This window comes from Pelodiscus sinensis, chromosome 14 (genome assembly GCF_049634645.1).
Source record: "Pelodiscus sinensis isolate JC-2024 chromosome 14, ASM4963464v1, whole genome shotgun sequence".
NCBI lineage: Eukaryota > Metazoa > Chordata > Testudines > Trionychidae > Pelodiscus > Pelodiscus sinensis.
In genome coordinates, this window is record NC_134724.1 from 12,634,435 (window position 1) to 12,656,786 (window position 22,352).

Here is a 22,352-nt window from a genome sequence, read left to right on the forward strand (position 1 = left end):
ATTTAATCTGTATACAACTGTTAATGCCCAGTTCACGTATGTGAGAGGTTCCTGCTGTTCCTTTAATAAACACAGTGGCTCCAGTGGAAAATGGAGCTTTCAACTTCTACATGCAGTTGTTTATTTATCTGACACAGCCTCTAGTGTGTAAACAAAGATTGATCTGAGTTGCAAACTAAGACAAGAAAATCAACAAATTTGTTTGTACCATTTCCAGCATACAGCTGGCAAAATAGATTGAGGGAGAGTTCTCATTTCTGTTGCAGAAAAGAAATCACATTTACTCAAATGAAAAGCATTTCTTCATCAAAACGAGAGGTTGCTTAAGTCTATTTAAAAACAAAACAAAGAAACTTGCGGAGACTCATGTAGTAGATTGCTGATAAGGTGAATATGCTGAAATCCAGTATGTGATTAAACAGTCACTGTGAAATTACACTGGTTTGCTGCAAGTAAATGATCTCTTTAGATAGGGATTGTTGAGCTGAAGTGAGTTAGCAGCCCCTTTTTTTTAATCATTGGCACTGGCTTGAGATACTTATATCTTTGCTTTCTTTCCAAATCATTTTTTTTAATGGCTGCTTTCAAAGATGACCTGTTCTTCATTAGAAGTATTCTGATCTGAGTGGACTTAATGGCCGATAGATTATAGAGCATGGCACTTGCCATAAGAGATCTGAATTCCAGCTGCTTCTCTCCTGGGCTGTTCAAGAGTGCCCAGGCTGTGAAAGCTGTATGTTCCACAGTAGCAGACGGCAGCGCTTTTGAAAAGCAACCTTTTCTGACCGATTTAGAGTATGTCTACACTTGTACTTGATGAACAAATCTTTGTTGTTCACGGATACTTAATTCCTCCCATGTACAACAACAGTTTTGCCACGGCAAGTGAAATGTGAATGCTGCTTTGTCGCCAACAGGGCTTTCCTGCCGACAAAGTAAAACCCCCTTCTAAGGGAGGGAAATATGTTGCAGACAAAAGTTGTTCACACGAGCTGATTTTTAGTCACAAGGCCGTGTTGACACAGCCTTGTTGCTAAAACCTACGTGGTGTAGACATACTCAAAGAGGAGCCTGGAAAAGATGCTCAGCCACTTACGGTTGCAGCGGGAATGGAGTATTTTCACCTCCTCCTCTCCCACCTCCAAACCAAAACACACACACACACACACCCCCACCATAATCCAAACATTAAGTGAGTTGGGTTATTAGGAAGCACCCTTCCTCCAAACACTGAAACTTCCACAGTGTTTGTGTTTTAATTCTGCCTTTTTGAACCCACTCTCCCCTTCCTTGCTGTATCTCTTGATTTTGGTGCAGTCAGTTAGACCCCCTTGTTTACAAAGTGAACTGGTCAGGGTTAACAACACTTAAAGAGGAAGTGAGAGTTTGGAAACTTGTCTGTGTTGCTTGATGTGGTACCCACTGGGATCATTGGATAAATCAATCAAGCATATTTTTAAAAAAATTAGCAGTCTGCAACTGCAGTGTCACAGTGGGACAATAGGAATGATGAGCCACTGTCAGTAGTATTTGAAGTGAACTGCTGGGAAGCGTGGAAATGAGTTAAGGCTCAAGCTGGATATGAGCACTGTTTGCAGGGTATAGGTTTTTGCCTATTGAGATACATGCTGCCCACTTAAATAACTATAAGATTTTTACTGAAGTAACCTTTGGTCACATCACTGCTGTCAGCGTCCAATTTCTCTACCAAATCCCACTTTTTAAAGATGGTTCCCTTGGGCCTAATTCCTTAATAACTACAAAACTCATTGCTATGCTTTAGGAGACAGATTTGAGTGCATTAACTTGTCGTTTAGTCATAGACTACAGGTTCTGATTATCCTACCTGATTGTGTGGTCGCAAAGGCTCACCTGCACTAGAAGGCTGAATCAAGTGTAAATTGTTTTATAACTAGTTACTGTACTCCAGCATTACAAAAATTTCTTTCTTCAATCCCCAAACAACTAGCTGCCAGCTGTTGGAAGGAAATAGATCACTTTGATAGCAGGGTAGATAAAAATAAATAATTTAAAAAAATCATGTAAAAAATCACATTAAATACCACTTTGTTCTAAAAACTTTTTAAATTAAATTTGAAGTTGACCACCTATGTTAGGGCCTAAGTTTATTATAATCTATTAATACTTTCAGTTAAATAACAGTGCATGTTTGCTGCTGAGCTTTAAAGAAAGACAGACCATGGAAATGTTGGAAGTCACTGGTTAAGCACTTGGAGCCAGAGTTTAAGTGCAAAACCAGTTTTTGATAGCAGTTGCCTCTTCTGCAAGTGCAGAGAAAATACGTTCTTTATTTCAGGTTTGTTCAGTTCAATGCCTAGCTCAGAAGTAAGAAACCAGTTGGGAATTGAAAAAGCAGGAAAGCTTGTTTTCCTCTTCCTGTGAATATAAACTACATATGAAAGAGTGAGATCTGCTAATTCTAAAAACGTGAAGGTATAGCAAAATGCAGGACAATGTAGCACTTTAAAGACTAACAAGATGGTTTATTAGATGATGAGCTTTCGTGGGCCAGACCCACTTCCTCAGATCAAAAGTGACTAAAACAATCAGTTCAATTTACTTAACTACAAATAATATTGTCCTTTTTTAATAAATCAGTTCAAATTATTAAAATGTGTTTTGATCAACTTTTTGGTCTTTTTCTTATGCAGCATATTTAAGGCATTTTAAAATTAGATCTAAAAATAAAGTGTCAATTTTTGGCATTTAACTGAATTTGAATTTTCATCCAAATAAAGCTTGTCGTGAATCACAAGTTTTAAAAAATCATCTAGTAAATAGAAGATGTTGACTGGTACATTTCTTAACATAAATAAAATGTCAGCATTAGGAATCTGAATACATGCAAGTTAAGCATGTATAGGTTAGGGACGTGAATGTTTAACTGGTTAAGTGTAACTGGTGGGAGCTGGACAGAGAGCTGTTCCAACTCCATGGGTGGCCTGTTATGGACAGGGGTTGCTCTGGCCGGGCTGAAGCAGCCCCTGCCTGTGTGAAGCCCAGGCACCCCACAAGAAGGGGATGCTCCATCTGGATAAACAAAATGTTTAACTGGTTAACCAATCACATGGGATTTTACATTCCTAGTATAGATATGGTGTATTCTCCTAGGTAGCAAGAAGTAGGGATGTTAAAATGTGTGTAATTGATTAATCATGTAACCGCTGAATTTACCAGCAGCTACATGGTTACACGTGGGGCAGCAGCCAGTTCCCCAGGAGCCTGTGTGCACTGCCTGTACTGGTCCCACCTGCAACCCTGTGCGGCTGCTTGTATCAGAGTCAGCAGTGTGGGGCAGCAGGCAGTTACCTGATAAGCATGAGTTTACTGGTTACCCATTTAAATGGCTACACTCTTACACCCCTAGTAAGAAGCAGTAAAAGTTGAACTTCTCTACTCCAGCACCCTTGGGACCTGACGGATGCTAAACCCGAGAATTTGCCAAACCACTGGAAGTCAATGTTGTCTAGCAGCATTACCAACACTTTCACTGCTTACTGGGCTCTCAGTGAACATTTAAGGGTAAATTAAAGCTAAACAACAGCACAGAGCACTGATAGCCAGGACTGATAGGCTGTAAACAAACTTGATAGGATACTGGGAAACTTGGCTACACTCATGAAAAGTGGACATCCAGCGAACTAAAACCATGCCGGACCACGGATATGCCGAACTAGAGAGGTTCAACCGGTACTAAACTTAGCATAATAGCTACATGTAGTTGCAGATCAAAGTTTTACTGGTTACCAAACAAAGAGAATGAACCTTTCTTTAAAAAAACAGCTAAGATATACACATGCAAAAAACAACAATTGATTTATTTAAATCAAGGCTTCATGCTGGTTTATTTCATGATGAAAATTGGTGACTTAAATTGCTTTAGTTTAAAATTAGCTCACATTGTTTGATAGTTTATTATATGAAAAAAACAAACCCCCGCAAAAACCAAGTATGACCCCAACTGGAAACCCCACTTCAGATGTGTGTTGTAATGGTCAGAGAAGAATCAGAGTAGAGGGAAATCACTTACATTTTCCAAGCCTCGGTGCTTGGCTAAAATGGAAATAATACAGAGATGTAATTGGTGTTATGGAAATGATGTTTGAAAGTGCATATTGGTCCTACTACTATGTAAGGTATGCAAATCCAGCCCTATTTTAACTATTTTCAAGTACTACCTTTCAATTGAGTAATGTCAAGATCTCATTCAGGTGTTCCTGAAGTTTTTCACAACCTTCTTTATAGCCCCCAGAGCTCTTATTAATAGTTCAATTGAGCAAGCATACACTTCTGTTCTCTGTGGCTGAGTATGTTCCATCTCAAAGAGATGTTTTCAGAAAAATATGGCATGCCAGTTCATTACAGCAAAATGAATGCCTGAAAGCATACACAAGGACTCATTTTAATGGCTTCTAGTTTAATTTCAGCATTTATAATGACCGTGTGAACAGAGAAGTCTGATTTGATAGAAATTTGTAAAATATCAGAGGTATTAATGAAGCTCTCATTAAGTGATTTGTTACGAGTTTGGCATTTTCCTTGGTTTATTATCTGGAATCTTGTAAATATTGTGGGAGCCAATTATCTACTATATATTAGAGAAGGTTTGTATATCTGTGTGTCCGTCTGTCCATCCGTGAGTCAGTTTGTTCAAGAATTTCCCCTAAATAGTAAAAGCTAGGATCACCAAATTTGGCATGACACTTTCCTTTGTAATTTAAAGCAAGGTCAGGGTTTGGTTGTGCCAGGACAATGGGATCTGCCTGTAATTTGATTGTTTCTCATAAAATGGAAAGGGAGGGGTCTGATAGGAGGGACAGTTATATTGTAGAATGACCACAAGCGGGAAGAGATAGGGGCCAGGACAGTTATAAATTCATTTGGCTGGTAGGGGTAGAGAAAGGGACAGTTATTGACTATGTATTTCAGAGAGTTTGTCTGTCTTTGTGTTTGCCTCCCTACTGGGGGACATACACCCCTCCCTGGCCTGTGCCAGCTGCAGTGGCTACGGACAGACACTTCTCATCTAGCCCCAAGCTGCTGCGGTGAGAGAGGGCGGAAGTTGTCCTCTCTCTCCAGGGCAGCCTGCATATTGAACCTCTGATTGCCAGCCCAACCCAAGAGCAGTGATTTAAATTAAGAAAACCAGAGCCTATTTAAGTTAAGGACCTGAGCAAAACAGGTAAATCTTCTAGTTGTTAAATATGTTGGGCCCAGTTCATTTGTGGTAGAACTTAATTGGACCTTCAACAGGAATGGGTTTCGTCTATTGTTTTTAGTGGAACTGTGAATGAGAAACAGGTTTATAGGAAAGGATTATTTAATCCCCTTTTCTAATCCCCCCTCTCCCCTTCTAGCTTCAGGAAGTGTTAATGCTGGATTAAAAGCTCTGAGACAGTTCTCTGTGAGGTCAAGAGAAGTGTTATTTCTAAGCCACAGAGTTGTTGACTAAAATAAATAGGAATCTTAAAGTATATAATGAACTAGTGAGTTGACTAATGCATTTCTCTCACCACATGATGCTTCAGTAAGAAGCATGAAATGCTACACATGACTAGTGTTTGACCAAAACAGCCCCTGGTCAAAAGTCTGACTTGAGTTATAAATTTTCTCCCTCTCTCCTAGCCAACTTTTCATTTGCTATGTTTCAATATTGAATACCCCCTCCCCGAGCTGTACTGACATGTGCAGGCATGGCATCCTGGTTCTGAAGGAGTCGAGAGTAGCGTTGTGGAGAGTGGTGTCTGATGTGTTTAACCCGTAAAGCAGGGGTGGGGAACCTTAGGCCTGGGGCTAGATGCTGCCATTGGCTTGCCTGGATGCAGCCCCTGAGGCTCAGCACCCCCATCCCCACATTGGGCAGAGGTGTTTCAGCACCCCTGCTGCCCCCCGGGGGCTGAAGCACACAAAATATACTAGGCTGGGGCCTCTTAGGCTCTGGTGTGTGAGGGGAATATGGAGAGTGTTTTTCTGCTTCTCAGTCGGGGGCCACAGCGAGGAGTTTTTCCCGCTTCTCACTTGTATGCGGCCCCCGACTGTTTTTTCTGTGGGTCAGTGCCCCAGACCCAAAAAAGGTTTCTGTAAAGATATATGATTGTATAGGAATAGGATTGATACAGCTCAATAATCCCTGAGCTCTATGAGCTGGATCCTACTGAAGAGGTCTCACCCTTATTACCTTGTTTTAAAGACATCGCATGTCCCTAAGCCTGCTCTTCTTAAAGCTAACGAGCCGCTTGTTGGTTTCAACTGGATCGACAGTGGGCCAAAAATGATAAGGTTCTGGCAGTTGTTTGGAGTTTGTGAAGATGCTGTGTGAGCTTCATAGAGTGGTAAATTTTAAGACCAGAAGAGACTTTTATGATCATCTGGTGTGACCGCCTGCCTAACACAGCACAGTGAATTTTGCCCAGCCCCATAGCTCTGCCAGTGCATTTCAGTCTAGATCTGCTGTGGCACCTTCGGCTCTTGTAGTCCTTGGACATCCCCGTGGCTTTGCTGGCTTCCCCCTTGTGATGACTAGAATTTGCTGCTATCCCTTGGTTTGTGCCCCCTGCACTAGGGATATAAAATCCTGGTTAAACCTTAGATTTAACCGGTTAACCAATTAAATGGGATTCCACTTCCTCCCTCTCCCGCGTGCCACTGGCAGTGCGCCCCGCTCCCTGCGCACAGGATAGCCGCTGCGGCCCCCAGCCCCCTTCCCCTCGTTGCACTTGGGGCTGCCGGCTTTGGCTGCTGGCTTTTCTCCCGGCTCCCTGCGCTGGTGCCTGCTGGCAGCTGGAACTGGCAGCACCAAGTGTGTGTGGGGGAGACTGGCTTCTGTTCCTGGTCCACCTGCCACCCCTCTCATGCAGGGGGCTGCGCCTGGGTAGTGGTTAACCAGTACCAGTGGTTAACCAATAAGGGAGATGCTTACCGGGTAGCCAGTTACTCATTCACATCCCTATCCTGCACCTGCTCAGCTCTATAGTGAGTGCATCTCTATCATGGCCACATCATCTTCTGCTCAGGACTGCTAACTTGCGGGGAGGGTTTGGAGTTTAAGAATCAGCCATGGAAGCATTAGTCAGGCTGTATCAACACTACAACAGAAAGTTGATTTAAGCCATACAACTCCATCCACGTAAATAATGTAGTGGAGTCGGCTTTCCATGGGCACCGGCTCCTGTGTCCCCACAACCTTGTTGCCTCTGTATCAGAGGCAGCAAAGTGGGGGGGGACCATGTGCATGTAGTCATGAGGTTTAACCAGTGAACCCATGCTCATCGGTTAATCGCGTAAACAACTACAGTAAACTTCCGATAATCCGGCATCTTTAGGACCCAGGGGGTGCCGGATTATCAAATATGCCGGACTATCAGAAGGGGGGGCTATGAGGGGTCTGTGGTGGGGAGGGCTAATCAAATGGTCAGTTTCAGCAGTGGCTGAATCGGGGTGCCTGGGGCAGAGCAGCTGGGGTGCTGCCGGGTTGGTCCGGTAGCGCCGCTCCTCGGCGCTGCGGGACCAACCTGGCAGCACCCCAGCTGCTGTGCCCCCGGCTTCTCCGATTCAGCTGCTGATCAGTTTTAGCAGCGGCTGAATCGGGGAAGCCGGGCGCAGAGCAGCTCCAATTGTCCGGCTGACCGCACTTCCGGGTTCCCAATGGTGCCGGACCATCAGGAGTGCCGGAGCATTGGATGCCGGACCAATGGAGTTTTACTGTATATGCTATCCCTACCCTTTACAACAGGATTTTTTCATGCAAGGGGGTATTTAATTATTATCAGTGTGCAAGGAGCATGCTTTCACTGCTGCCCATAACATCCTTTCTTGTTAGTTTAATAAAACAAATGTGTTTGGGTGACTAAGCCATGGCCTATTCTCACGCATGTGGCCTTAACATGTTCTGGCCCTTTGGAACAGGTCTCCAAAGTTCATGAAATGTTTATGTTCCCAGATTCCTATCTTGTGCTGCTGTGCTCATATTTCCATCTGCATACAGTTGATACATGATTTCTTGTCCCACCCAGTGTGTACTTTGTGTGTGATTTCCTGGTTTCATTATAGCTGCTGATTTAAGGGATCCTGTCAGGGGTAAGTATGTCCAGTGCCACAGGAAGCAGACTGAGCAAAAGTCCATCAGAAGAAATAATTTTATATGCGGGTGGGAAACTTGAAATGTTTCCATTTAAAGATCGTTTGTCTTAAGGCTTTTCCAGACCAAAAAAATCTCCTTGTTTCATAAACAAGCGTTTGTGTGCTGCCTGTTGGGAATGCAGATTAACAATCAAGATATTAAACAAATAGATCAGTAAGGAATTAGTTGAAAGTAGAAGCGAATGAAAGAGCCTTTTTATCTGCACCACGACAAAATATTTGTACCTACATTCAGCTAAGTCAGAAAATTTTTACAAAGCTCATTTTCCTTCCAGCTTTACTGTTAATTGACTGTTGTCATATTACTGACAATGACTTTGAAAGTCCTCTTTACATGGTACTGAATAGAGAAATAGAAAACTAGGATTACTCAGATCCTAGCCATTAGCTGCCCTTAATAGTGTTTTTTCAGTAATTGCCCAAAATGTAAGCTGTGTCTGTCTCTAGGGGATGAGAACTGATGTCTTGTAGCAAATTAGGTCTGGTTGCAGGCAGAAAACTTGTTCTTTTAACATGCAGTCCAGCGTAGCCTTGCTAATTCATGTGCACATGTGGGAGATTCATTGCAGATTGTTTTGTCATGGCTGCTCACTTGCTAATTCCATTGTAGAATGTGCCTCATTCACCTTGAGGAATGGGCAGTTCATTTTTAATGATAATGACACTTCATATTGTCTGAGTAAATGTTCTCTTGTCTAAGCAAAGCTTTCCTTGTAAGATGAGCTCTCAACATATGACTTTACTTACTACATCACTTTGTTAGGTCTTGGCTGAAAAGTAGAGTGAGACTTCCAGTAGGGATGTCAACATGTAGCCGAATACACAGTTAACCAATAAGCCTTAAACTTATCAACTACACGCAACCACAATTTTAGGCTTATCAGTTAATCTTATCAACTATGTGCATCCCCGCCCTTCTTGCTGCCTCTGTGCAGGAACCGGTGGCCTGAGGAGCCGACTTTTAATCCGGGTCCCCATAAGCATTTGGATCCGTGGAGCCGACTGCTCCCCCTCCAACGCTGCTGCCTCTGATAGAGAAGCAGCAGCATGGAGGGTGAGGGCAGCAGGTGGGAGCTAGGGATGCAAAATTTTGATTAATTGGCTAATCAAATAGTTGATGCAATTTGCATTGACTGTTTGATTAGTTGATAAGGATGCTTCCACCTTTGAACTGTAGCAATAGCCCCCAAGGCTGATAGAGGCAGCAAGTGACTAGTCGTTTCACATCCCTAGTGGGAGCTGGTACACATGGGAAGCTGGCTTTCAAGCCAGCTCCCCGAGCATATCAGCTCACGCGGAGCTGCCCTGTCCCACATCAGAGGCAGCAGCGTGTGGCAGGAGAGGTGGGAGCTGATATGCGTTGGGAGCTGGCTTTTAAGCCGGCTCTCCTCGCGTGCCGGCTCTGCAGAACCATCTGCCCATCCTTGCTGCTTCCCCCATCTATTAGGGTATGTCTAGACTACATGGCTCTGTCAATAGAGCCATGTAGATTAGGTTTCTAGACATAGGAAAATGAAGCGGCGATTTAAATAATCGCCGCTTCATTTATATCAAAATGGCTGCCACGCTGTGCCGATCAGCTGTTGGCGGCACAGAGTGGTAGTTTGGACGCTCCGTAGTCGACAAAGGAAGCCCTTGTCGACCGCCCCATTATGCTTCGTGGAATGAGGTTTACTGGAGCGGTTGACAAGGGCTTCCCTTGTCAACCTTGGAGCGTCCGGACTACTGCGCTGTGCCGCCAAACAGGTGATCGGCACAGCGCGGCAGCCATTTTGATGTAGTCTAGACATACCCTTAGAGGCAGCAGCACTGGCAGGGGCAGGGTAGGCTGCTCCGTGGGATGCTGGCACAGCCTCTGTCTGCGGCTGGGCTCAGAGGCAGCAGCACGGGGTGGCTGGCGGGAGCCAGTCTGAGCGGGGAGCTTGTTTTTAAATTGGCTCCCTTCGTAGCCTGGCTCCACCTGCCACCCTGCACTGCTGCCGCTGATATAGAGGCAGCAGCATGGGGTGGTGGGGGCTCCCCAGGAATGGGGATAGGAGTGCAATGGCTGCCAGCCCTGCCACCGGGGACTATCGAATAGTCGTGTAACTGTTGAAATTTGATGCGGTTACATGACTATTCAATTAATCGATATCTAACATCCCTAACTTCCAGGTGTTTCTATGAGGGTTATCAGGTGTCCTGCTGTGTGAAACGACTTGTTTTAACTAGAAGGGATAACAGAACAAAACACTCTTGTGCTCTGTTTGGTGTGATACAGCACAGATTGTTAGAGTGTAGCTTAGACCATGAGAGTTTCTTGATGTTTTTTGATGCAAGTTCTTAGAATGCTTAGGCAACGAAAATTGTATTGTCCCAATGTCTGAGGCTTGCTACTTAGTCTTGGACTAATGCCCCAAAATGATGCTCTCGTCAGAGGCCAGCGACAGCTTGTGCATCAGGTATTTCTTGAATGTGCATTGAGTTCAAGGCCGAAGGGACCATTATGGTGATCTTGTCTAACCTCCTAAATAACACAGGACAAAGGATATTTCCCAGTAATTCCTGAATCAAGCCTATATCCGCTGTTTGAGTTATAGCTTTAGAAAGAAATCTAGCCTTGATTTAAATATTTCGAGTGATGGCAACTCCAACCCATATCATATGATTTCTCAGGGTGAGTCTTCTGGACAGCAGGAATGCTTTCATGACCTGCTAACACTCCTAGACTGATAGTTCAAAATTCTCCTCTTATCTTGCAGCCCTTCAATCTGATTTTTTAAAAATATTTTTAAGGAGAAATATTCTGCATTGTGTTCGATAAACCATTTCCAGAGTGCAAGAAATTATACTAAGCTCTTCATTCCATCCCCATTTCCCCCAAAAGATGGTCATATTACAGCTTCTTTAGTTAAAGAAAATGTAACTGAAGCACAAACCAGTGTAACCAACACAAACGTAGGCAGGTGTCTGAGCAGTGTGAGGTAGCTCAAGACCTTAGGTTAATGGAAAATCTGGAGTAAAAAGAGCCTTTCTAATATAGGTGCATTGAGTTAATGAGAGGCTGTCAAATTAAGTACCATATTTTGCATCATTTTGTTTTTTTATGTCAATACTATTCTAATGCACATAGATGGTGGAAAATGAGTCTAATAAGAATAAACTGTGCTTAGCTGCTTAAGCATCCTTTCTACAAAAGGGCTGTGCGCATGCTAAGGGAAGAGACATTGGCTACACCTAAATCTTAAAACATGGCCAATGATTTTTTTACTGCTTGCACAGTAGTGAGTATAAATTTCCTCAAGTTGTATTGAGGAATACAGTACTACTGGTTGTATTGTATTGTGTCTGGAAACTTCACCCTGGTGTCCAGAAAAGGCAGAAGAGATTGTCCACTCATAAATATTACCTCCGATGCCCAGTCATCTTGTAAGTTTTCTCTGAACTGCTGTCAGCTTGGCAGGCATCGAGTCAGCCAGATTGATGTGATTTTCTCATCTAAAGATGTTAGTTAACCTGTCGGCTGCCTCCTCTGATTAAGCCTCTGTCTGACTTATTGAGCATGGCAACACGGGTCTCTGAACTGCTGTGCCAGCGCATTTGCCCTGCACACTAAAGGATCAGTGGCTGGTGCCTCAGAAACGAAAAGACTGACACTGATCTGGATTGCCGCTGACAGGAAATTGAGCTCTTAGGTAATGGGTACACGTGGAGGAGGGGCTGGCTCCTCAGATGTTGCCTCAGGATAAGTCTCAGCAGTCTGGGCTGTATATAGAAGGGGTTGGTAATAGCCCACCCCAGCCCTTCCTCTGGAGAACACTTTCAGAATGAACTCCCCTTTCTCTGTTTCAGGGCTGGCAGAAGGATTAAGAAGACACGGAAGTATGACATAATCACAACACCAGCTGAGCGAGTAGAAATGGCCCCTCTGAACGAAGATGAGGATGATGATGAAGACTCGACGGTGTTTGATGTGAAATACAGGTACTTACACGAGTGGGCCTTGGTTAAAGGCTGCCTTCTGGTATTTGTTAGCTGGGGGGACAGCTCTTCCTTCCTGCAGGCTTAGCTCCTCCTCTGCTCTGTCAGTCCACAAAAGCTCCACTACTACCCTGTCCATAGCCCCTGAACCTGAAACCCATTCTGCTATGCATCCAACTTCTCCTCCTTAAAATATGCAACATCCAACAAGCCTGTAATCCCTAGAAGCCTGTGCCGAGAAGTGCCGACAGAAGAGACTGTCCAAACACAAAACTCTACAGAACCAGCATGGTTAATGTGTTGGACTTTCCTGTGCCATCCTTGGCTGCTTGTTGCATCCCATCCCATCCCTCATCCTTCCTCTGTATGTTGCAGCTGATTTGGGAAGTTGCAGTCTTCCTGTACTTGTACTTGTGTGTAAAGGGCCTAGCTCACCTCTGGTGGTATTCATAAATAGTATGTGTGAAACTAGGTGAGTTAGGCCCTTCCAGTCCAGAGCTGCTTCTCCCCACAGCTGCTGATGTGAAAAGCTGTGGGGGAAATGGGCTTAAATTGCAGCACGAGAGGTTTAGGTTGGACATCAGGGGTGGGGAGCCTAAGGTCCAGGGGCTGGATGTGGCCCCCAGCTTGCCTGGATCTAGCCCCTGAGGCTCAAGGCTCCACCCCAACATTGAGGTGCTTGGGCTGGCACTCTAGTCCCCCCCGTCATTCTCCCATGGGGCTGGAGCACACATTCTACTAGCCTGCCCCTCCACCCCTACCAGGCTCTGGTGTGCAGGAGGAATGTGGGGGTTCCTCATCCCTGATCTAGATGGTGCTTGGTCCTGCCAAGAGTACAGGGTATTGGACTCTTGAGGTCCCTTCCAATTCTAGTATTCTAAGAAATGCTGACATACTTTCCTTAATGGTCTCTTGACATGAGGCAAGCTGGTGGGATGTTGTGTTGGGGAAGTTTGCTTCGCAGATGCCTTTGCTGTATCTGTTCTGTGATAAACAGAGGGCTTTAGTCACCAGTGCCGTCAGTCAGGCCCCCATAAGCAGCACCAGATCATGACCCTTTTTTTTAAAGTGTTTGACAGGCCAAAGTTTTCAGTGCCTATCCTGCTGGAGAACTTACAGCCGCCTGTCAATGGTGGTGGGCTGTCGAACTCTCTGATTTATGGGGTTACGTATTCGAATCTCTTTTATTTGCATCAGGTTGGAGACAGTCAATGTGCCCTCTAATTTTTTCCATCCATGTGCAGAATAAAGGTTATGTGCCGGCTGTGGGCGCTTTGCTAATCGGCTGGGTGGCATTTGAATCTCTCCTGGGTGGCCACCCAAGCTCTCAGCTTACAGGGTACAAGAAACATGTTTCTCACCCATACAAAGACAGCCCAAGATCCTGGCGCTTTAGCTAGGTAAAGCTCTGCTAATGATCAGGCTGCACCTGAATTCAGGCAACTCATAATTATGAGCTTGTTAGAGACTTGCACAGGTCCTCCTCTTCTTCCCCTCCCCCCCCCCCCGGGGTCACAAATGTCCACATACTTCTAGTGTTGGAGATGGGGGAAGCAGTGCATTCATTCAAAGGAGCACTCAGTGGACACTTAAGCATATGGTGCTGTGTTTTGCTTTGATAATTTTCCAACCAACTAAATACACCTCTCTCTAAAAGAGCGCGTCAAGGATTGGGGGCTGGTGAAGAATGAGTCAGTTGTTTTGAGATTTGTAAATAAATAGCCCCCAAGTCCGCATAGTCTCTTCTTCCCCCTAGCTCTTTTCTTGGCCAGCTGTCGGAGCTCTCTGCAGTGCTTGGGGGCACCGTATTGGCTACAGCATCTCTTCGGAGTAGAACCCTGGGAGTCAGCAGATACAGATCACTGTCCGTGGATATCTGCATCCACAGCTAGAAATTTGTAATGGTGCAGGGCTCTACAACTGAGGGTCTTAGACGGACACTAGAGTAGTTTTAGCATGTAAGAGAATTAGGTGAAGTTTCACATGGGGAAAATTTTGATATGTTTCTAGCTCTGCTGCTCACTTACTGCATGATCCCGGGCCTTTGTCTGCCTCAGTTTTCCTCCATGGAACCGGTACATGTAGTGCTAACTGCTTGGAAAAGTGGCATGAAAAGATGAGGCACAGGGCGGTTTAGAAGTGCAGGCCATTGTTTCAATAAGCAGGATATGCTTTATGTTTGGGTATAATTTAGGGATGTTAGAGTGGAGTCATTTACATGATTAACCAATAAGTCTGGGTTTATTGGTTAACTCTTATGACTATGCCCACCCCTCCCCTTGCTGCCTCTGTAGTAGAGGTTTCAGGAGTGATGGAGTTGGGAGCTGGTACGTGTGGGGAGCCGGCTTTTAAACCGGCTCCCCATGAGCACCGGCTTCCGCCAAGCCACCTACTTCCCACAGAGGCAGCAGCACAGGAGTGGAGGGAACAGGCGGGAGCCAGTACATACGAGGAGATGGCTTTTAAACTGGCTTTCCATGCGTGCCAGCTTCTGCAGAACTACCTGTCCCCATTCCCCACCTTCCGCAGAGGGGCAGGAGGGAAGCTGGTGCTCATGGGGAGATGACCACCTGCTCCTCCCTTCTCCCATGTAAACATGTAACCACTAAAAATATCCAGCGGTTACACGTTTACACACATACCCATTAGTTAACATCCCTAGTATAGTCCCCATTCAGATCCGTCTTGAGATGCTCCGTTTTTGCAGCTTTCCAGGGCATTCCGGCTTATTGGGGCATAGACTGTCTCATTTTGTCTTCTGCAGCACTGAGCATGCTGTCGGTGCTTAGTGAATAACATAGAGGGCATGTTGCACTCTCTCTTGGGCAGTCTTGAGTGTTGGATTATGCATTGGGATTTCTTGAGCCTGACTTAGAGAGTGGAGCTTTCTGGACTTGACCTACTTCTCTCAAACTCATTGAGGAGAATAGAAAAGCAGAACTTCCTTTGCAGGCATCCTTTGGGGCAAGGTTGCAGAGATTTTTTCTAACACAACAAACAGGAAAATCTCAGGAAATGATAATGCTGTGTGGAAATGCTTCCAGTAATAAAGCATTAGGCAAACCTACTGGAAACAATCTGGCTTGAGAGTCGTAACCATGTTTTCTACTGGTTTTTTTTTTTCTTCCTCTGAGCATGTTGTGCTACTGTTTTCTCAGAAATGAAGTCAATCTTCTGGGTCTCAGAGGGTATTCGTCTGTAATTTTAAAAACAACTAGATGTCCTGTGGCACCTTAGGGACTAACAAAAATATATCTAGTATCATGAGCTTTCGTGGACAAAACCACTTCTTCAGATCTTCTTGGGTCCCTTCAAGTGCAGCTGGGCCTTCATTAGTCATATGAAGGCTGGAATGTGGATTTGGGGGTAAGGAGAGGCAGGGGTGGGTGGCTTAGGGCAGAAGGTTGGAAAGTGGGGGGGGACTCAGGGCAGGGAGGTGTGGGGCTCAGTGTGGGTGTGTGTGTGCAGAAGTCAAGGCAGGTGGGAGGTGCAGGACTCAGAGCAGGGGACTCAGGACGGGGCTGGAAGGTGTGTGGGGGGGATTCCTGGGGCTGAGTGTAGCACTGTTCTAGCGACAACTCCTCCCGGAAGGCCGGGGCAGCATTCCCCTGCCAACGGGCCCACCCAGTTGCCTCCCCTGCAGCCTGCAGGCTCTCTGGGGGGACCAGGTATGGGGTAGAGGCTCTATCTGGAGGCAGGCAAGATGGTCACGCCCCAACCCTGCTGGCCAAACTCTTAGTGATGCATCTGCCCCCAGTGGCCACTCTCAGTATCGCATCCCTCCTCTCTCTGGCCCCTCCGTTTTGCATCCCTCCTTTCTCTGCTCCCTCCCTTTCCATGTTATGGAAAACAGTCCCATTCCTGGCACTTCCCACTTTCTGTACACAACCAAATCCTGACTTCAATTTAAGTGATAAGAGGAATCCGCATACCAAGCTTGGTGGTCCTAGCTCTTATAGTTTCGGAGAAGTTCTTGAACAAAGGGACTCTCAGATGCACAGACAGATGGACTCACAGCCAGGCACACTCTAATATTAATAGATAGAAGAAGATATAGATATATAAAATATTTACATAGCATTTCTCAGGATATTGAGGCCTGGAGATGTGGGGCAGTCAGGTGAGGAGGAGCTTAGGGCAGAGGGTGGAAAGGTGCAGGAGTCAGGGCAGGGGGTTGGCATGTGAGAAGGGTCTCAGGGCTGGGTGTAGGGGTTGCATAAGTCAGCAGGGGATATGGTGTGTGGGGGGTGTATTAAGTCAAGTCAGGGGGAGTGCCCTGGCTCAGTATAGGCTGTGGGAGCGGCCAGCAGCCACTCCCTGAGGCCGGCCCAGGGCAGTAGGGGCCCTCTCTGATGGACTGGCGCTTGCTCCCCAGGGCTGAGGTGCTTGCTGCCCCCTGGTAGTCATTATGGAGAATTACTGCCCCTGCTATCACAGCCCTTCCTTTCTGTTTGATAAGACACAGATTCCAGGCACATCCCATTGTCCAGGCACAACCAAACCTTGACCTTGCTTCAAGTTATGATATCAGGGAGTTGCATACCAAATTTGGTAGTCCTAGCTCTTGCTGTTTAGGGGGAGTTTTTAACAGACACACAGAAGTTCTTTCAAATATACAGTAGATATACACACCCCTGCACAACGCATGATACATACACTCATACCACCAAGGGAATACAGAGACCATAGATTTTGTTCCCAATCCTGTACCTTGACTCTTTCTTTCTTTGGCCTTGATAAAATCCTAGTACAACGGATACCAAACTCTGCATCCTCAGCACTCTTTGCTACTTGAGGGATGTGGTCAATGATCTCCAGCAGCACAGCTCTAGCTTACAGGGAGAATTGAGTTGGGCGAGGTTCTCTGAGGATTTGAATGCCATAAAAAGGTCTCTGAATTGTGTGTTTAGAAACAGCAATCTGGTAGGCAGAGCACTGACCTGTGTTAGACCCATGTCAAAGATTATATCACATCCCAGAACAGTTTCTACCTTTTCACCAGGACTCAAGTCCCAGAGAGCACTGAGTTTGGCCATGGGCATTTCGGCGCATATGGCCCCATGAAGGGGAAAGATTCCTCAGCAAGGATCCATTGTCTGAAAAGAGTCTTTCCCCTGTCAACCATGTTTCATTAGCAAAGGAAAGAGAAATGAGGATGGATCTCCAGAAAGAGCTGGCTTGGTGCCCTACCTCAGTAATTCCTGTTAGAAGGCATCAGTAATGCAGCTATCCTTGACATTCCAAGCACTATGTTCAGCATCTTGTTCCTTCGGTGAACTGTTGCCTTGTGCTGGCTGCTGCCTGAAGTGTCGACTACAGCTGACGTGCCTGCCAGGAACAGAATGAAATGGAGATCTAACACTTACTGACCTTCACAAAGGCACTGAAGATCAGCGCCTCTGTACAACACACTGTGATGCTTCCTGCATATTACTGTGATACAAATAAAGGAGCGGTTTGAATATGTCGCCTGCACGAATGAATGGCTTGTAACAAGGCTTCATTAGCGGCTGCTTTAGGAAAGCTTTATTGTTTTTTTCCCTAACTCCAGAAATGTTGCCGATGCTGAAATGCTGATGGGTGAAGAGGCCGCCACGTCTTCAGGGCTGCTGCACTAGGGAAGGGACAAGACTGCTGCTTCAGCTCATTAGCTAATGAAATCAAGAAGTAACGAGCCACCACGAGGAGGGCTGAGGACTGGCGGATAATGTCACATGACACGGAGGTGGGAAGAGCCCTGCTTGTCGCCTCCTTATTTTTCTTCTAATTGTACATGACTTGAGAGGTGCTGGGAAGGAGCCTTTCAGCATCAGCCACAGGAGTGCTGCGGCTCTACTCCACTGGTCTTGCAGTGTCTTATCAGAAAGCATTTCTTTTTCTGGACAGCTTCCCCCCGTCCGAGTACAATCTCTCGCACCTGCAGATCTGTCGGCCTTGTCTGCTAATCATTGGTTGGCTTCTCCTTGCCCCTGACACAAGTGCTCCCAACTGTGCATAAGTGAACTCCACCATTTGGACTAGAATGGCTCCAAGGAAGGCGAGCCCCCAAACGGTCTTCACTTGCAACAGAGCCGTTCTTGGTAAGAATTACTGCTGCAATGGCCTCTATGATGCAAAGGTCCTCTGCTTACTGCTGTAATTCACTGGTCTCCACCAGAGAGAGGTGACTAATAGGTATTTGCTGCTGTTGTACTGGTGCAGTCCTATTGGTTGAACAGCCAGTGGTTCGATTCTCTAATGCATTGCCATATTGACCCCCTCTGCTATAGCGAATCCCATACAGGGAGAAGAGACCAAATAATGTTCTGTCATCACCCAGGAGCCTAGAAATCCATTGCCTCCCCTGCAGCCTGGGGGGACCAGGTTTGGGGTAGAGGCTCTATCTGGAGGCAGGGAAGATGGTCACGCCCCAACCCTGCTGGCCAAACTCTTAGTGATGCATCTGCTCCCATTGGCCACTCTCTGTATCACATCCCTCCTCTCTCTGGCCCCTCTGTTTTGGAATTTTTGAATTTAGTAGAGAATCTTTAGTTTGTACATGTTGTGAAAAAATAAAACCATATACAGTAGGACCCCATTTATTCGAGGCACCTCCATTATCTGGCTCTCCATATTAACTGAGCCACCGCCACCTCGGGCTGACAGCTAGGGCTAGGCTAGGGCTTGGGCAGTCAGCCCCAGGCAGCTGAGGGTTTGTTTATTTGGAGAACTGGCTGTTTATCAGTAAAAAAATGTGTTTAGTTGATAGCTGTATATGTTTGTGTAGGCAGGGAAACTAAAATTCAATGTTTCATTTTAATTCTGGAGAACTACAAATATTTTTTTCCATTGGAAAATTTTATTTTTTTTATCATGGAAAACTTTAGGGTCCCTGGTCATCGCTAACCTTCTCACTGAGGTGGCCGACAAACCTACAACCTCCCAAAATGCCTTCTGGTTTCAGAGCAGCATCTGAATTCTGTGTGGTGGCTGCCTCGACTCACACTTGTATCCAGGATGTTGGAATGCAGAGACTCGAGCGTGTACGTTGGAAAAGGAGAGGGGAATGCCTGATTCGTTTGACCTTGCCTTTCTCTAATGCCTCTGTTGGGAAGGATCCAAGAGCACTTTGATGGGGACAGACATAGGCAAGCAGGAGAGAGAGAACCTCCTTAACAGGCAGTGATCCAGAAGGGCATATTGGCTTGTATGTGCTGGCAAGGTGTGTCGCTCCCTGTTACTGTGATGTCAAAGCAAGACCATAACTTTAAAATATCTGCTAGTCTCATTATGGTGGCAACTGGGCAGAGCTCTTCAGCTGGCTTGTAATACTATTCTGAGTGAGTCCGACTCTCTTTTTAACAGCCTTATTAAACTTGTGTGCTGTGTGTTTAACTCTTCTGATTTACTTGATGTTCTGAAGACCTACATAGCTTACATAGTCATATTCTGGGTTCATAGACTAAATCTGAATTTAACATGTAGGCAAGATCTGTTTTTACATCTCTTCTTCACTTGCTCACTTTTGTATTTTGGAGCATAATTTAACTTGCTCTTCCCTGCCCCCATGCAAACTGCATTCTAACGGCACACTAATTGCTGCTTAGCTGGGTAGAATCGGCAGCAGTGGAGAAGTGGCACGCAAGTCTGATTGCTTTCATGTTGTTTATTTTCATCATTTGATGCTTTTGTCCCTATGGGCAGTGGTTTTCTAGTCTTGTGTATGCCACAAGAAGTGGCAGGTGGTGTAAATTCAACTGCTGTCTGACAGTTACTTCTTCTGGATTCTCCTGCATCTTGACCATTTTGCTACAGTGAAGGTGTTGGTAAAATCCACCTTTTCAGGCTGTGAAACAGAGAACAATAATCACCTTTTCTCTGCCTAGCAGGCTAATTAGACTACTTAAAAAGCTTCACCAAACAAAATCCTGTCTATCTGCTAAAGCCACTGGCACCTTTGACAAATACAGAAGCATATTGGATTAGATCCTCCTGCAATTTCAGGAGCAGGGGAAGTGGTTCTGTCAACATCTTCTCTACTCCAGAGAATGCAGCTTCTGTGTGACAATAATCTGAAAAGCGTAACACAGAGGCTGTCAAAGCAGAGATGCAAAACTACTTAGGGAATAACACGTGCTTGAAAACCTCCTGGAAACAATTACTAGTCTGGAGTTGTGAATTTTATATTTGTTTTTATAAAAATATTACACTTAACATTCAAGAATTGACTGACAGGTTTAAGAGAATGGATAATGAATATGGAGCCTTTTGTTTCACGGTTACTGAATCAAATGCAGCCTATACTGCTGACAAATTATCACCATTTAATAGCTCTGTGGCCAGTGTGAAATAAGTGTGTTGGTTTACTCCCTAGCTGACAGATGTCTTTTTTTAAGCCACCATGTTAAAGCCACCATGATAAAGCTAGTGTAGAAATGTATTAGGTGACTGAAAACCCCTGCATCAATACTTAAATTAAAACTACAGTACAGACGTTTCCTGATCAAACCCTCCACCCCTTCCCTAAAACTGGCTGATAGTCTTTAGTTTTTCAGTGCAGATTCTCATTTTTCCTTTGACTAGCAGCAGGGAAAATGAGGCCTTTTAGAAATGTGGCATCTTCCCAGAATGTTGCCTGGTGATCATGTTGCAGTTGCATATCTGGTATGCTACAGTGATGGGTGGGGCCCCTTTAACTATCATAACTAACTTCAACCAGGGTGAAATAGTGTAAACACAGTCTGCTTTAGGGATGTGAAGGGCTACTTGACTATCCGATAAGCAAATGCTTATTAGATAGATGACATTCTAGTTGACTAGTTGCTCCCCCCCGGCTGCATCTATCAGAAAGAGGCAGCAAAAGGGGAGAAGAGAAGGGGGTATTTCAAAGCAGCAGCGCCATGGGGAGCCCATGGCCAGACCCCGGATGGCGCTGCTGCTGCTTTGAAATGCTGTGTGCGGCTTGGAACCATCTGGGGTGTCCCCAGGCTGCACATGACGTTTCAAAGCGGTAGCGCTGTGTGGAGTCCAGGATCAGCTGGGAACTCCCCTGCTGACCTGGGGCTCCATGTGGCACTGTCGCTTTGAAACGCCCTGGGGAGCCTGGCATCAGGGTGCAAGTGGCATTTCAAAGCAGCAGTGCTGCCTGGAGCCCAGAATCAGCTGGAGTCCCCAGCTGATCCCGGGCTCCCTGTGGCGCTTTCTCCCTGTCGACTAATTGAATAGTCAATACAAAATGCATCGACTATTCGATTAGTCAGTTGATATTTAACATCCTTAGTCTGCTTTATGAGTAGGGAAAGCATAGATTTGGGGTTCAGTACAGGTTGGACCAGTACTGGTCTGGCACCCTTGGGACCTGACCATTCCTGACCTGGTAGGGTTCATAGTCACTGGCCCCCTTAACACCAGACTCTCAGCCCCTGGAGCGCTCTGGTTCAGAAACATCCTTGGTTCTGCCAGAGTACAGATGTTGCCAGACCAGAGTCCTGGATTAGAGAGGTCCAACCTATACAATCTGCACGTTAGTGTCAGAGACCATATAGGGCTTGGTGCTGAAAAGGTTAGTGCCGCATTAGGAAGTTGGGACTTACCACCCCCCAGAAAAGGTTCATTTCGTGATGCAATTTAAAACATCTGCATCAACATTCTAGGGCCCTATGATTTAGAGATGAGGGGCATTCATAGCTGTAAATAATGCAGAGTGTATATTACATTAATCACTCTCCATAGAACATGTCCCTACCAGAGCTTAAATTGCATGTGCAGCTTGGAATGGAGGGTGCTATCCTGTATGCTTGTTACAGCAAGATGTTTGGTCTCCGGAGAGCAGCTATAACAGATTCCTTGCAAATGAAAGCCAGAGGCCTTTTCCGTATGATGCTAGGTGAATGCTGAGCTTTGTAGCTGTTTAAATGTATCTTTGTTTTTTCCAGTAGGCAGAGTGGGGAAAGGTTCTGTGTAAATGGAGGATATCATTTACCCTCATGTGAAGGGGGGAAATCACAGTAGCTCATGCAGCCGCTTGTTATAAATACAACAGATCGCCTGCAGTGTTGGTGCTGCTGTTATGAATTTGCTGGCCAGGTGCTGCTGTGATTGCCAACACCAGGGGCCAGAAGGCATTTATAAAGCCTGTGCCTTTTCCCCTTTGGGTGAGATGTGCTATGAAAATCAGGGCTGAACACAGAGAGTCCTTGGTGGCTCCTTGGCTCAATAGGTTTAAGTGCTATAGTGGTACCTAAAAGTTCTCC

At 45.6% G+C, this 22,352-nt stretch overlaps 1 protein-coding gene across 6 annotated transcripts in view; it reads left to right on the plus strand.

Moving 5' to 3' along the window:
• FAM174B (family with sequence similarity 174 member B) overlaps positions 1–22,352 on the plus strand; it is a 173,555-nt gene that overhangs the window by 96,968 nt on the left and 54,235 nt on the right. For 4 of the 6 annotated variants that reach the window (XR_012895723.1, XM_075897014.1, XM_075897016.1 and 1 more), the window contains exon 2: positions 11,992–12,123. Coding sequence is in view for 2 of the 6 variants with exons in the window: in XM_075897016.1 (XP_075753131.1) it covers positions 11,992–12,123 (132 nt within the window). In the remaining 4 variants the exon portion in view is untranslated. Of the gene's footprint in view, positions 1–11,991; positions 12,124–17,671; positions 18,201–18,986; positions 19,440–22,352 lie in introns of all 6 variants that reach the window. The other 2 variants (XR_012895722.1, XR_012895721.1) reach the window with 2 other exon arrangements.